This window comes from Leptopilina heterotoma, unplaced genomic scaffold, assembly GCF_015476425.1.
Source record: "Leptopilina heterotoma isolate Lh14 unplaced genomic scaffold, ASM1547642v1 Lhet_52, whole genome shotgun sequence".
Taxonomy (NCBI): Eukaryota; Metazoa; Arthropoda; class Insecta; order Hymenoptera; family Figitidae; genus Leptopilina; species Leptopilina heterotoma.
In genome coordinates this window covers 4,413,493-4,428,558 of record NW_025111114.1, presented here as the reverse complement: position 1 = coordinate 4,428,558, position 15,066 = coordinate 4,413,493, and the positions used below count along the sequence as shown (strand labels likewise).

The 15,066-nt window shown below is 20.7% G+C and overlaps 1 protein-coding gene across 5 annotated transcripts in view; it reads left to right on the top strand.

Moving 5' to 3' along the window:
- Nucleotides 1–15,066, top strand: part of LOC122508094 (glutamate synthase [NADH]) — a 70,920-nt gene that overhangs the window by 30,487 nt on the left and 25,367 nt on the right. For 3 of the 5 annotated variants that reach the window (XM_043621200.1, XM_043621201.1, XM_043621202.1), the window contains exons 10-16: nt 2,357–2,462; nt 6,076–6,198; nt 9,527–9,529; nt 10,375–10,601; nt 13,588–13,687; nt 13,970–14,304; nt 14,739–14,979. In XM_043621200.1, coding sequence (XP_043477135.1) covers nt 2,357–2,462; nt 6,076–6,198; nt 9,527–9,529; nt 10,375–10,601; nt 13,588–13,687; nt 13,970–14,304; nt 14,739–14,979 — 1,135 coding nt within the window. The remainder of the gene's footprint in view (nt 1–2,356; nt 2,463–6,075; nt 6,199–9,526; nt 9,530–10,374; nt 10,602–13,587; nt 13,688–13,969; nt 14,305–14,738; nt 14,980–15,066) is intronic. The other 2 variants (XM_043621203.1, XM_043621204.1) reach the window with 2 other exon arrangements.

Genomic DNA, 15,066 nt, shown 5'->3' with positions numbered 1-15,066 from the left:
AAAAATAAATAAATATTGTTGACAAGTTTTATTAAAATTTTTGTATTAGAAGTCTATTAAAATTAATTCAATTTCTGCAAAGAACTTTATTATTTACACAGATAATTGAATTTTTGCCAAATATTTTATTGAAATTTTTGAAAATAATTGAATTTTTAGAACAATTTTATTCTTTATTCAATTAGTTGAATTTTTGACAAGAATTTTATTAAAATTTACGAAAATAATTAAATTCTTCAGGAAAATGTTATTGAAATTTTTGAAAATAATTGAATTTTTAGAACAATTTTATTCTTTATTCAATTAGTTGAATTTTTGACAAGAATTTTATTAAAATTTACGAAAATAATTAAATTCTTCAGGAAAATGTTAATGAAATTTATAAAAATAATTGAATTTTTAGAACAATTTTATTCTTTATTCAATTAGTTGAATTTTTTACAAGAATTTTATTAAAATTTATGAAAATAATTAAATTCTTCAGGAAAATGTTATTGAAATTTATAAAAATAATTGAATCTTGTCAAGAAATTTCATAAAAATTGTATTCTATTCAAGACTTTAATTAAAATTTTTGAAAAAATTGAATTCCAGCGAAATTTTTTGTTATTTCTGAAAATAATTGTTTTTCTACGAAGAATTTTATTCAAATTTTTGAAAATAATTTAATTCCAGCGAAGAATTTTATTAAAATGATATTTAATAGAATTAAATTAATTTAAAGAATATTATTATTTATGGAAATAATTGAATTCTTTGTACAAATTTTATTAAAATTCCATTGAAATGAATTCAATTCCTGCAAAGAATTTTTAGACGAATTTCAATAAAATTGCATTGAAAATTATTCAATAGAATTTTATTAAAATTTTTGAAGCAAATTGAATTTTTTAGAGAAATTTTATTAAAATTGTATTTTGAAAATAATTGAATTCCTTCAAAAAATTTTTTTATTTCAGAAAATAATTGAATTCTTGTCAGGAGTATTTTATTAAAATTATTGAAAATAATTGAATTCCTGTTGAGATTTTTGTTAATTATCAAAATAAATTAATTTCTGCAAAAAAAATTGTATTGATTATGGAAATAATTGAATCCAGGCGAAGAATTTTATTAAAATTATAAAATTTTATTAAAATAATTAAATTATTTGAATTGATTTAAAGAATTTAATTATTTAAAAAAAAATGAAATTCTTGTAAATTTTTTGTACAAATTTCCTTAAAATTGCATTTGAAAATTATTCGATAGAATTTTATTAAAATTTTTGAAGCAAATTGAATTTTTCAGAGAAATTTTATCAAAATTGTATTGAAAATAATTGAATTCCGGAAAATAATTTCTTTATTTCTGAAAATAATTGAATTTTATTATTTTTAATGATAATTGAATTCTTGCCAAGAATGTTATTAACATTTTTTTTAATTGAATTTCTGTGAAGAATTTTATTAAAATTTTTGCGAATAATGTAATTTTCTGAAGAATTTTATTACCTATTTATGTAGATAATTGAATTCTCGCCAAGAATCATATTTTTAAAAATAATAGAATTTCTACGAAAAATTTTCGATATTAAAAATAATTGAATTCTTGCCGAAGAATTTTTTTTTAGAATTTTTCCTAACAGTTGAATACTTTTGATTAATTTTTTTAAATCGTTTGAAAATCAAAGAAGAATAATTAGTTAATTATAAATATATGTAATCCTAATTTGTTTTGCCACCTCTTTGTCTTTCTATTTCTGAAAAATATTTCACCTTTTTATTTCAAGGGAAAATGATACTGTGATCCCTGTTATCTATCTCATCAAATAAAAAAATTCATTATTTTCAATATTTTTTGAAAAAGAAATTTTCAAATTCAACTTCAATTTCTATTCAGTTTTATTTACCTATATTTAAGTAAATTTATTTCAATTAAATAAATGAAAAATTGAACAATTTGTTGAAGACATTTTTCAGTGAATTGATTTCGCTCTCTGTCTAAATTTTTTTCTAGAGAGAAGTCAATTCATAAGAAAAATAAAAAGGTTTTTCTAATAGAGAGTGAAGTTTTAGTTGATTGTAATATAGACGATAATGATGATGGTGATGATGATGATGATGATGATGTTTATGTTTATGATGATGTTGATGATGGTAATGATGATGTTGACGATGGTGTTGTTGATGTTAAGGATATTGCTAATGATAAAATTAATAATAATAATAATAATAATAATAATAATGATAATAATAATAATAATAAGAATGCCAACAGGAAGGCAAACGAACGAACGAACAACAATAATTCAGCCAGATTATGAGAGATTCAAAGGTGGTAATACAAAAGACTTTTTTGAATTTTTGTTTGGCAGAAATGGTCTTCGTCCGTCGCGTTTCTACGTCACTAAGGATAACGTGATGGTGATGGCGTCCGAAGTGGGCGTCTATGACACTCCGCCCAGCAATGTTGTCCTGAAGGTAAACAAGGAAGTAAAGCAACACTGATGCCCTTCATTTGGATATTAAAAAAAAAGCCATACAAACAAAAATAAATCATCCAGCTGTTCGCGCTTCCCCGCAGGGTCCAATTTAATTAATCGTGCAAGAGCTTTTCTTTTAAATCCATTAAATCTCTATATTTCTTGATATAGAGGATTTCAGCTTTAGGGGAAAGGTTTTTAAGGCAAAACGAATCTTGGTTGGTCAACGATCCGAAGCTGGCAGATTGGAAAGAAGACTTCCAGAATGAAATGTAGCTGATTGTTACCACCAAATTCGACCAAATATCTAACTTTGTCCCATAGTTTATTTTCCTTTTTTTTCTCTATCTCTCTCTTTCTCTCTTTTTACCTCGAATAATCACTTTTTGAAATTAACTAATTTCAGACTTCGTACTCACAAACTTTAAACTACTATTTACTACTTAAATTTACTTTTTTTAATTTACTATTTACGATTTACCATTATTTGGGTACTTTTTTAGATTTGTGACACTAAAAGCAATTTTTTTTCTTTTTTCATGAAAATTTGCACCACTTTAAATTCGCTAATAGTTGGAATAAAAAAATTAATCTAAAAAATTTTAAAAACAATTTTTAGAAAAAATTTAACAAATTTTCATAAAATTCTTTCAAACGATTTAATTATTTTCAAAAAAATTTTCTAAATCAAATTATTTTCAATATTTACTATTTTAATAAAAATTTTCACCAAAGAATTCCATTATTTTCATAGATTTTAATCAAATTCTTCGTAACAATTCAATTATTTTCATAATAAAATATACGAAAGAATTCAATTACTTAAAAAAAATTAATAAAGTTTCTCGCGAGAATTCAATATTATTTTTATAAATAATAAAATTCCCCTCGGGAATTCCATTATTTTCAACAATAATTTAATAAAATTCTTGTCAAGAATTCAATTATTTTCAAAAATAAAAAATTTCTTCGAAAAAATTCAATTATTTTCAATACAAATTGAAAAAAAATTCAATTTGTTTCGGAAATTTTAATAAAATTTCCCTGAAGAATTTAATTATTTTTAAAGATTTTAATATAATTCTTGTCAAAAATTCAATTATTTTCAAAAAAATTTAAATTCAATTATTTTCAGAACAAAAAAGTTGTTTGAAGAAATTCAATTATTTTCAAAAATTTTAATTAAATTCAATTTGTTTCGAAAATTTGAATAAAATTTCCCTTAAGAATTTAATTATTTTCAAAAATTTTAATAAAATTCTTGTCAAGAATTCAATTTTTTTCAAAAATAAAAAAATTCTTTGAAGGAATTCAGTTATTTTCAATAATTTTAATAAAATATTTGTTCAAAATTCAATAATTTTCAAAAATAACAAAATTCTCAGCAGGAATTCAATTATTTTCAAAAATTTTAATAAAATTCTTATAAAAAGTTTAATTACTTTCAAAAATATAAAAATTCTACGAAGGAATTCAATTATTTTCAAAGATTTTAATAAAATTCTTTTCAAGATTTTAATTATTGGTATAAATAATAAAATTATTCGTAAAAATTCAACTATTTTGAAAAATAATAAAATTCTTCACAGAACAATTATTTTCAAAAATTTTAATAAACTAAGTCAAAAAATCAATTATTTTCAGAAATAAAAAAGTTTTTCAAAAGAATTCAATTAATTTCAAAATTTGCAATAAAATTCTTTGAAAATTCTTTGCAAATAAAATTATTTGTGTTAAAAAATAACACAATTCTTGTCAAAAATTCAATTATTTTCAGAAATAACAAAATTTTTCGAAGGAATTGAATTATTTTCAAAAATTTTAATAAAATATTTGTCAAAAATTCAATTATCTTTGTAAATAATAAAATTCTTTTCAGACATTGAATTAATTTCAATAGAATTTTAATAAATTTTCTCAACAATATTCAATTATTTTTAACAATTTTAATGAAATTTCTCTAAAATTTCTTCAATATTTCCAAAAAATTAATGAAAGTTCTCTATAAGATTTCAATTTATTTTAATTCAAATTTAATTAATTTCCTCGAAAGATATAAATAATTGTCAAACATTTTAGTTCAATTCTTGTCAAAAATTCAATTATTTACAGAGATAACATTTTTCGCAGGAATTCAATTTTTTTCTACGATTTTAATAAAATTCTTAAAAAGAATAGAATTATTTTTTTAAATAATTTTAACACAAAAAAAAATAAAACTTCTCAACAATATTCAATTATTTTTAACAATTTTAATAAAATTTCTCTAAAATTATTTTTATAACTAATAAAATTCATCGGAGGATTTCAATTATTTTGAATTCAATTTTAAATGAATTCTTTGAAAATGGTAATTATTCTTGAAAATTTTATTAAAATTCACCTGAAAGAATTGAATTATTTACAAAAATTTTGATAAAGTTCTCTTTATAATAATTCAATTTTAAGAAATATTTAAATTATTCAATAAATTATTTATTTTTGTATCTAAATAATTGAATTCTCGTCGAAGTTTCTAATAGGAATTGATTTGAAATTGAATTTCAGTTAAAATTTTAGATAATAATTATGTTATGTTTCTTAAATAAATAAATAAATAAATAAATATTTGAATCGTTATAACAGGAATTTTAAGAAGTAATTGAATTTCAAAAGATTTTTTTAATTGAAATATTTGTTGTAAAACTGTACTTAATAATATCAAAACTTTTATTTTAAAATAAAGTGAATAATGTTTTGAATAATTTAATTTAAAAATTCCAAGAAAGAAATAATTGAATTTTGAAAGAAAAACAGTTGTAATTTTTAGAAATAGTTAAATTTCCAAAATGCTTTGCATTTAAATCATTTAAAATATTTTAATTTCTGTGAAAAAATATTGGTATTTAAATATTGATATTTAAATATTTGAATATTGATATTTAAATATTTACGAAAATGATTCCATTTTTGAATGTGATTTAATTTGGAAATTATTAAAAAATCTATTGAGCCGTTAATTTTAATTTTTCGTTCGCAACATTTTTACTACTTTCTTTTAGTTTTAAATCTACTTTTTACTTAATTATCGAGTACGAAGCCTGTATTTTTTTTCAAATTGCACTTAAACTACAAGTTTCAAATAAAAGTGATTATTTTAGGGTAAAATTATTATTATTATTTTTTTTTTTTGGTTTCTTTTGAAAATAAAGAGCAGCACTTGTACTGGCATTCTGTTTTTACATTGAAACGAAGGTTCCCAAAGGGTGATGTGAGCAGCTGTTTGAGTAAAAACAGAATGTCATAATAATTATTTCCCAAAAAGAAAAAAAAAATCCATCAATAAGTTTATTTATCTAATTATTATATTATTATTTTTTTTTTCTTGAAAAACATTAATTTGTATTCTCTAGAATCAGCGCACAATAGTGAATCATATAATTTTGTATTTTATTTCTTTTTGTCAATCCATATTGTCATTATGTGATCTATAATTTATATCATTTAGGGACTTTGGTTTGTATATAATAATATAGAGGAGTAGGACCGTCATCCAGTGCTGTCGTATTATTGTCGAATCAAATGGAACCTTCTGTTCAATGACGATCATTCCAACCTCATTTTATTTACAGAGTCGCTTGAAGCCCGGAAGAATGTTACTTGTTGACACCGAGGAAAAACAAATCATTCAAGATGTGGAACTCAAGTTGAAAATCGCTAGGAGCAGACCTCATTCCCAATGGCTTAAGGAGCAGGTATATTCGCATAATTATCAATTTTCAAATATATTATTGTCAATTTTTTTTTCAATAACAAAACAATTTTCATCACAAGTAATATATATATAATAATATATTTTTCCTCCAAAAGAGAGGAAATAGGATATTTGCAAAATAGGAAAAAAAAAAAATTGCAATTCTTTTGAGAATCGAAAAAAAAACAATTCCACAAAAATAAAGTGTTTTTAGTCACTAATTCTGACCGTTGGCGCAAGCTCTAAAGTCATTTAATAATGAGAAGAAGAAAAAGAAGGTTTATAAATGGAAAAAATGCTACATTTCCTAGACAGGGATCACAGACTGTCATCATTTTTTCATCTTTCTTAAATTTTTACACCTATTTCACCAATTCAGTCAATTTTGACAAATTTCATCAATTTTCCAAACTTTCCATAATATTTTAGACTCAAAACCAGCTCCTAAAAATTTTTAAATCATTTATTTATTTTCAATAAAAAATTCCAAATTATTGATAGGATAGTTTCATGGATTAGAATCTTAATTGTCTCTGAATTTAAATCGCAGGCCTCGGATACTATTAATTTTTCGACTTTTTTCGACTATTTTCAAACAATGCGACTTTTATCGACTTTTATTTAAAAATTGCGACTTTTTCGACTTTTCTTCCTTTTGCGACAAAACACGATATTTTTAGTATAAAAATGCAACTTATTTCGATTTTTATTCTAGTGTGGAAAATAACTACAAACAAATATTTACAAAAATTATTTTTAATATTTTCTATTTAAATTTTTGAATTATACAATTAAAAAGATTTTTAATAATCTTCAAGTGTAAGTAAATTCAATAAAAATGAAAATTAATGAAAATTAGGTTCTAAAAATAATATTAAAATAGTATTGAAAAACAGTAATTCTCTGAATTATTTCATTCTAATTTTTTAAACTTCAATTATTTTCAATATTTTCAATATTTCCGAAAATTTAAATACATACACAAAAAAATAACATTAAAATTTTTTAGAATTATTTTTTACATTTTGGAGAAAATAATCATAATCAAAATTTTTAATTAAACTTCTTCAAAAAATGATGTTTTTTTAAAAATTATACAAAAATAGTTCAATTATTTTCGAAAAATTACATTACAATATTTATAAAAAAAACTAATTCTTATATTTGTATTATCATAATTTTTTAAGATTCAATTACCTTCGAACAAAGTAAATTAAAATTTTTTTTAATTTACTATTTTAGAATTTTTGAGAAATTATTTATAATTAAAACTCTTCAAAATTTTGATTATTTTTATATATTTTTTTAAAACTCAATTATTTTTAAAAGATTTTTTCAAATTTAAATTATTTTAAAAAAATTTTACTAAATTTAAATTATTTTTTAAAAGATTTATTATCAAATTTCAATTTTTTGGACATTTTTTTCTTTCAAAAATTATTTAGAAAATTACAAAGAATCTTATCAAAAAAATTTGAAGAGAATAATTGAATTCCTTCAAAGAATATTTTTACTTCAGAAAATAATTGAATTCTCGCGAAGAATTTTAATAAATTTTTAAAAATCCTAATTACATTCTTGTGAGGAATTTTTTTTTAAATTTTTTATACAGTATTTTTAATAATTTTAATTTAAAATTTTGAAAGCAATTGAATTTTATGAAGAAGAATTTTATTAAAATTGTATTAAAAATAACTGAATTCCTGAGAAGAATTTTATTACTTATAAAAATAATTTAATTCTTCTGAAGAATTTTACTATAATTATAAAATAATTGAATTGTTTCGAAAAATATATTAAAATTTTAGGAAATAAATTAATTTTATGTAAATATTTGAAAATATAATTAAATTCTTTATTTCTATTAAAATTGTTTTGAAAAGAATTGAATTTCTGCAAAGAATTTTACTATTTATAAAAATAATTGAATTGGTTCGAAGGATTTATTAAGATTTTAGAAAATAATTGAATTTATTGGAAATATATTAAATTTTTTTTTAAATTGAATTTTTTACGAGGAACTCAATTAAAATTGTTTTGAAAATAATTCAATTTCTCAGAAGAATAATTTTGTCATTCATGAAAATAAAAGAATTTTTGCGAGGAAATTTATTCAAATTTTTGAAATTATTTTGAAGTTCTGAGAAGAATTTTGTTATTTATTAAAATAATTCAAATTCTGTGAAGAATCTTATTGCTACTAATAGATAATTAAATTTTTGTCAAGAATTTGATTAAAATTTATCAAAAATAATTCAATTTTAGCAACAAAATTTTGTATTCAAATGTTTGATAATTTTTAAAATCTTTTGAGGAAATTAAATAAATTTCAATTTAAAATAATTGAACTTTTATAAAGAACTTTATTTAACTATTCGAAAATAATTAAAGAAATTGTAGAGGCATTTTTATTTAGAACAATTTGATTAAATTTTTTTAAAATAATTGAATATTGTTGAGAAATTTTATTAAAATTCTATTAAAAAAAATTCAATTCTTGCAAAGAATTTTATTATTTTAAAGATAATTGCTTTTTTTGACAAATATTTTATTAAAATTTTTTTTAAATAGGTAATTAAATTTCTGTGCAGAATTTTTTTTTTAAATAATTGAATTTTATTATTTTAACAAGTAATTGAACTCTTGGCAAGAATTTTATTAAAATTTTTTACAATAATTAAATTCTTCAGGTAAATTTTATTAAAATTTTCAAAAATAATTGAATCCTGTCGAGAAATTTAATAAAAATTGTATAGAAAATAATTCCAATTCCTCAGAAAAATTTGTTTATTTATTAAAATAATTGATATTCTGTGAAAAATGTTATTCAAATTTTTGAAAATAATTGAATTCTTGTGAAGAATTTTATTCAAATTTTTGCTAACAACAATTATTTGAAAACGTTTGAAATTAAAAAAATAATAATTAATTGTATTTATAATTGCAATAATTAGTAATTCTAATTTTCTTTTTCTCACCTTCTTATCATTTATTTTCACAAATAATTCACTTTTACACCTATTTAAAAAAAAAAAAAAAAAAAAAAAAACTGTGATCCCTGCGCATAAAAAAAACAGAAATATAACATTGTTTACGTTCTCAAAAATTAACGTTTCAATGTATGTCGTGATTAAAATAATTTTTTTTCTCTCTCTCTCTCAAATCACAATAAATTTTTGTACTTCAACTTTGTCATTTCAACTTTTTACTTCCCTTTGTTACATGTGACCAAAACTATTGTTTATAAAAAAAAAATCGGACAATTTGTTAATTGAAAATAATTTTTTCCAATTACCCCGTGTGCTGACAACAATTGGTGTTATTTGAAGATGGTGAGTTGTAACAGATCAGAAAATTTACGTGTGTTTTTTGTGTTTTTTTTTTTAATTTTGATTTTTTTTGTCTGAATTAGTTATTGTTTTTTTAGGTGTATGTTCTTTCATTAATTTCTGTTTTTTTAGAGAAAATCTCTCCGAAACTTTAGAATTTGTTTTTGCCTTCTTCCTATATTTTTGACGACTAATTTTATTTGTAGACTTCATTTCACTTAGAATAATTCTCACATACCTGTAGAAATCTTATTTGACTATTTATATAGAAAAATGTTCTTTGTCCCTTCAAAGGTTTGTGTTTATCGATCTTAACTTTTCGTATCTTTGTAAATAATTTTTATTCTATTTTTCACACACACACACACACTCTCTTTTTTTTAGAGACAAGAAGTATTTTTTTTTTTGGTCTTGAAAAAGTATTTTTTTGAAAAAATATTTTTTTTTTACTATTAAAAAAGTATTTTCTTTGGTATTAAAGTATTTTCTTTGGTAAAACTATTTTTTCTTTGGGTTTATGTTTAATTCAACGCATTTTCTTTGTCTGTAGACGTTTGATTATCAGCATGAGGGATTTTTTTGTCAAATTTTTTACTTTCAAAAAAAAAAATTGGTTCTTGGTGATCTTTTCCTTTTTCATGTTTATTACTTGGGTGGAAAAAAAATTTTTCTAACTTTATTCTCTTATTTTTTTTTCTTTTCACTTTTTTCTGACTTATTATTAGAAAAAAATATTATGATTTTTCTTATTTCAATAAATAATGTGAACGAGACAAAAATTTGTTAATTTATTTTTTTTTTCATTAAAAAAAAAGCTCATACGGTTTTTTTTGTTTTTACAAATGCAGATAACAATGGAGGACCTTCGACAAGCGTATGTTGCAAATGGTGGAACTCTCGATATTCAACAGAATGGTGATAAAAATAATGAAACTACTGGAAATAATGGTCTTAATCAAGTGGAAATGAAAATTTCGGCAGTGAATCGAGTTTGGGGTGGTGATAAAAGACTCGCTCTATTTGGATACACTTTGGAAACAATTAATATGCTCCTTCTTCCTATGATTCAAACCAAGTAAGTTAATTCTAAAATTATATATTTTACTCTTCATTCACTTTTTTAAATTTTATAAAATTTCAATGTTTAATTAATTTAATTAAAAATTTTAATGAACTTAGATTTTTAAAAAATTTTAATAATTCAAAATCTTGTAAAATAAGTTAAATTTGTCAATATATATTTAATTAATTATTAAAAATAATGGATTTATAGAAGAATTTTAGTTAAAAACAATAAAAAAATTTAATTTTGAAGAAGTTACAAATGATTGGAGAAATTCAATTATTTTCAAAAGTAGTAAAATTTTTATCACAAAATGCAATTATGTTCAAAATTTACAAAAGAATCTCGACAAAATCCCAATTATTATCTTTATTAATAAAAAAATTCTTCTTTCAATTTCAATTATTTTAAAAAATGTTAATAAAATTCTTGTCAAAATTTCAATTATTTTCAAAAATTGTCCTCATTTCAATGATTTTCAATATCTACTATTTTAATAGAATTACTCAAAAGAATTCAATTAATTAAAAACAATTTTCATGAAATTGTACGCAAACATTTAATTATTTTCATAAATAATAAAAATTTCACAGGAATTCAATTATTTAAAATACAATTTTCATAAATTTTTTTCGAAAAGAAGCCATTATTTAAAAGAATTTTAATAAAATTCCTAGCGACGATTCAATTATGTTCAAAAAATTATTGAAATTCAATTATTTTTAATATCTACTATTTTAATAAAATTTCCGAAAAGAATTCAATTATTTAAAAAAATTTTTGATAAAATTCTACACAAAACATTCAATTATTTTTATAAATAATAAAAATTTCACAAAAAATTCAATTTTTTAAATTCGAATTTTAATAAAATTTCTCATCAATATTCAATTTTTCTAAAAAATGTTAATCAAATTGTTCTAAATAAAAATTTCTCTACAATTTCTTCAATTATTTTCAAAATAGTTAAATAAAGTTCATTATAAAAGTTCAATTATTTTGAATTGAAATTGATATAATTTCCTCAAAAGATTTTAATAATTATCAAACATTTTAATACAAAATTTTTTGCTGAAATTCAATTATTTTCATAAATTTTAATCAAATTCTTGACAAAAATTGAATTATCTATTAGTAGTAATAAGATTCTTCACAGAATTTGAATTATTTTAATAAATAACAAAATTCTTCTCAGAAATTCAATTAATAATTTCAAAAATTTGAATAAATTTCGTCGCAAAAATTCTTTTATTTTCATGAATGATAAAATTATTCTTCTGAGGAATTGAATTATTTTCAATACAAATTTTTACAAAAATTTCTTTACAAGATTGAATTATTTATTCAAAAATAACAAAATTCTTCAGAGAAATTTAATTATTTTCAATACAATTTTAATAAAATATTTTTAAAAATCCAATTATCTTTATAAATAATAAAATTCTTTGCTGGAATTTAATTTATTTCAATACGATTCTTATAAATTTTAATAAAATTTCTCAACAATATTCAATTATTTAAAAAAATTTTAATTAAATTTTCCTATAAAGATTTTAATTATTTTGTAAAATTTTAATAAATTTTTCGTAACAGTTCAATTATTTTTATAAATAGTAAAACTCTTTGCAGAAATTTAATTATTTTTAAAACAATTTTAATCAAATTTCTTTGATGAATGTAACTTTTCTAAAAACTTATTAAAATTCGTCAAAAGAATTAAATTATTTCAAAATCAATTTGTTGATTGATTTGAAAATAAATTTCAGTTTAAATTTAAGATAATAGAATATGAAAATAATTTTTAAGGAGTTACAGTAACAATATTCTTATAACATAAAACAATTATTGTAACACTCAATCCGAGTCATCGACTCGGAGTAATCGTTATCTTTATGTTTTATAACAAAATTTTTAAAGTTAATTAATTTCAAAAAGGTTTGAATTTGTAATTTTTGAAAATCTTAATTCCTATGGAAGAATAATAATAATTAAATATTTAAAATATTTAAAAAAGAAATTATTGTTTTCGAATAATTTTACAATTAAAGATATTCGTAAATAAATTTAACAGAACATTTTTTTCATTATAATTTTTCTCCTTATTTTCTAAAAATTCAAAAAATTTCAGTTTTATTTTCTATTAAATTTTCTAATTGACAAATATAATTTATAAACATTTTTTTTCTTTATTTTTAAAAAAGTTTGAATTTTATTAGAACAATTGAAATTAAGAAATAGAATTGATGCAAATTGTTTCCTTATGAAAATTGAGAATTTTCTACAAAAATTTAACAAACAAAATGAGTATATTTTTATTTGTTAATCATAATTTTTTTTAACAAGTTGTTCATTTCATGATCATTAAGCTTCCTCAATATAATATATACCAATTGTTTAATTTTTTATTTTAGAATAATTATTTTAAAGTGTTATGATAAAATGTCAAAAAATACAAAATTTCAATTTTTTGTGAAAAATTAAAATATTTATTAATTCTATAAATTTTGATAAAATATATACTTTATATACATGAATCGATTCGTTTTTATGTCAGGAATGCAATTTTGACAACAATTAATAAAAATTTTAATATAGAAGAAAGTTATTTCAAAAAATCCAAAAATTAATTTTTTCAAAAATTAAAAAATTGTTGAAAAAAATTTTTTTTTTAGATATTTTTGAAAATCCTTCTGTCTGATTTTTGGTATTCATGACCGTAATACACCTACAAAATTTTATCAAAATCCATCAAGACGTGTAAGAGAAAATTTGTCCACAAGAATCGGTGACATACACACACACACACACACACACACACACACATACATACACACATACATCCGGACATTTGTTCCTCTCGACGAATTATATATACTACACTTGAAAATTTGTAAAAATAATTGACTCAAAAAAATTCGGAAATCGACATCACTATAAGGCTTCCTTTATGAGGAAGCAAATGAGGAAACAATAATTAAAACAATTTTTCCTTTTTCAGGAAAGAAGCTCTTGGATCGATGGGAAATGATTCACCACTCGCGTGTTTGTCTCAATTTCAACCACTTCTTTACGAATACTTTAAGCAACTGTTCGCACAGGTGAAAAAATCAGTTTGCAATTAATTTTTTTTTTAATTTATTAAAATTAAATGGATTTTAACGAAAATTATTGAAACTAAATAATAATTATTTACATTAATTTTTTATTGCTTAATATAAATAAGAATTATGTACTTCCAATTTAATTTTTGTTTTTTTCGCTAAAGTAAGAAAAAATGAGTTCGTAATAATTTTTTTTTAAATAAATAAATAAAATAGATAAAAATTTAATTAAATGAAATAAAAGGAATTGTAATTAAAATGAAATTTCTTGCTTCTCAGGTGACAAATCCTCCGATAGATCCCTTCAGAGAAAAGGTTGTGATGTCTCTACTTTGCCCAATTGGTCCCGAAAGTAATATTCTTGAACCCAATGAACTCTATGTGCATCGACTTTTCCTACCTCAGCCAATTTTATCTCTCAGCGATCTTGAGGTCATTAAAAATAATACACACCGAGGATGGAAGACAAAAGTAATTGACGCAACTTATCCCATTGAGGAAGGAACATCGGGACTTGTAACAACACTTGATCGCGTTTGCAGGGAGGCTAACGAAGCTGCTAGGGAATCCTATCAGATTATTGTTTTGTCCGATAAACAATGCGGACCACAGAGGTAATTTCATTTTTATTTCATAATAAAATTCTTCGCAGAAATTCAATTATTTTCGAAACTATAAATCTTTAAATGAATTCAATTCTTTCGAATATAATATTAATCAAATTCTGACCAGAAATTCAATTTTGTTCAATTCAATTTTCAAAAATAATAAAATTCTTTAGATGAATACAATTCAATTCAATTCAATTTAATTCAATTTAATTCAATTCAATTCAATTCAATTCAATTTAATTCAATTTAATTCAATTTAATTCAATTTAATTCAATTCAATTCAATTTCAAAAATTCTTAATAAGAATTCAATTATACTTTCAATATAATTTGAATTGAATTCCTCCAAAAAATTGAATTACTAAAAAAGTTTGCATAAAATTAATTAATAAAGAATTATAAATTTAATAATAATAAATAAATTTATTTCTAAATAGGGTTCCAGTGAGTAGTTTATTGGTTCTCGGTGTGGTTCATCATCATTTAATTGAAGAGCGTCAGCGAATGAAAGTTGGAATTATTTTAGAATCCGGCGAGGCGCGGGAAGTACATCATATTTGCGTTTTACTTGGATATGGAGCCGACGCTATTTGTCCATATCTCGTTTTCGAAATGGCAAGAGACTTGAGAGCCGATGGAGTGGTCGATGAATCATTCACCGACAATGTCATATTTCAAGTAATATCAAAATTTCTAATTTCAAAGCGAGAATGTCAAGCGAGAATGAGATAATTTTAAAGAAACTATAATAATTCATTTTTACAG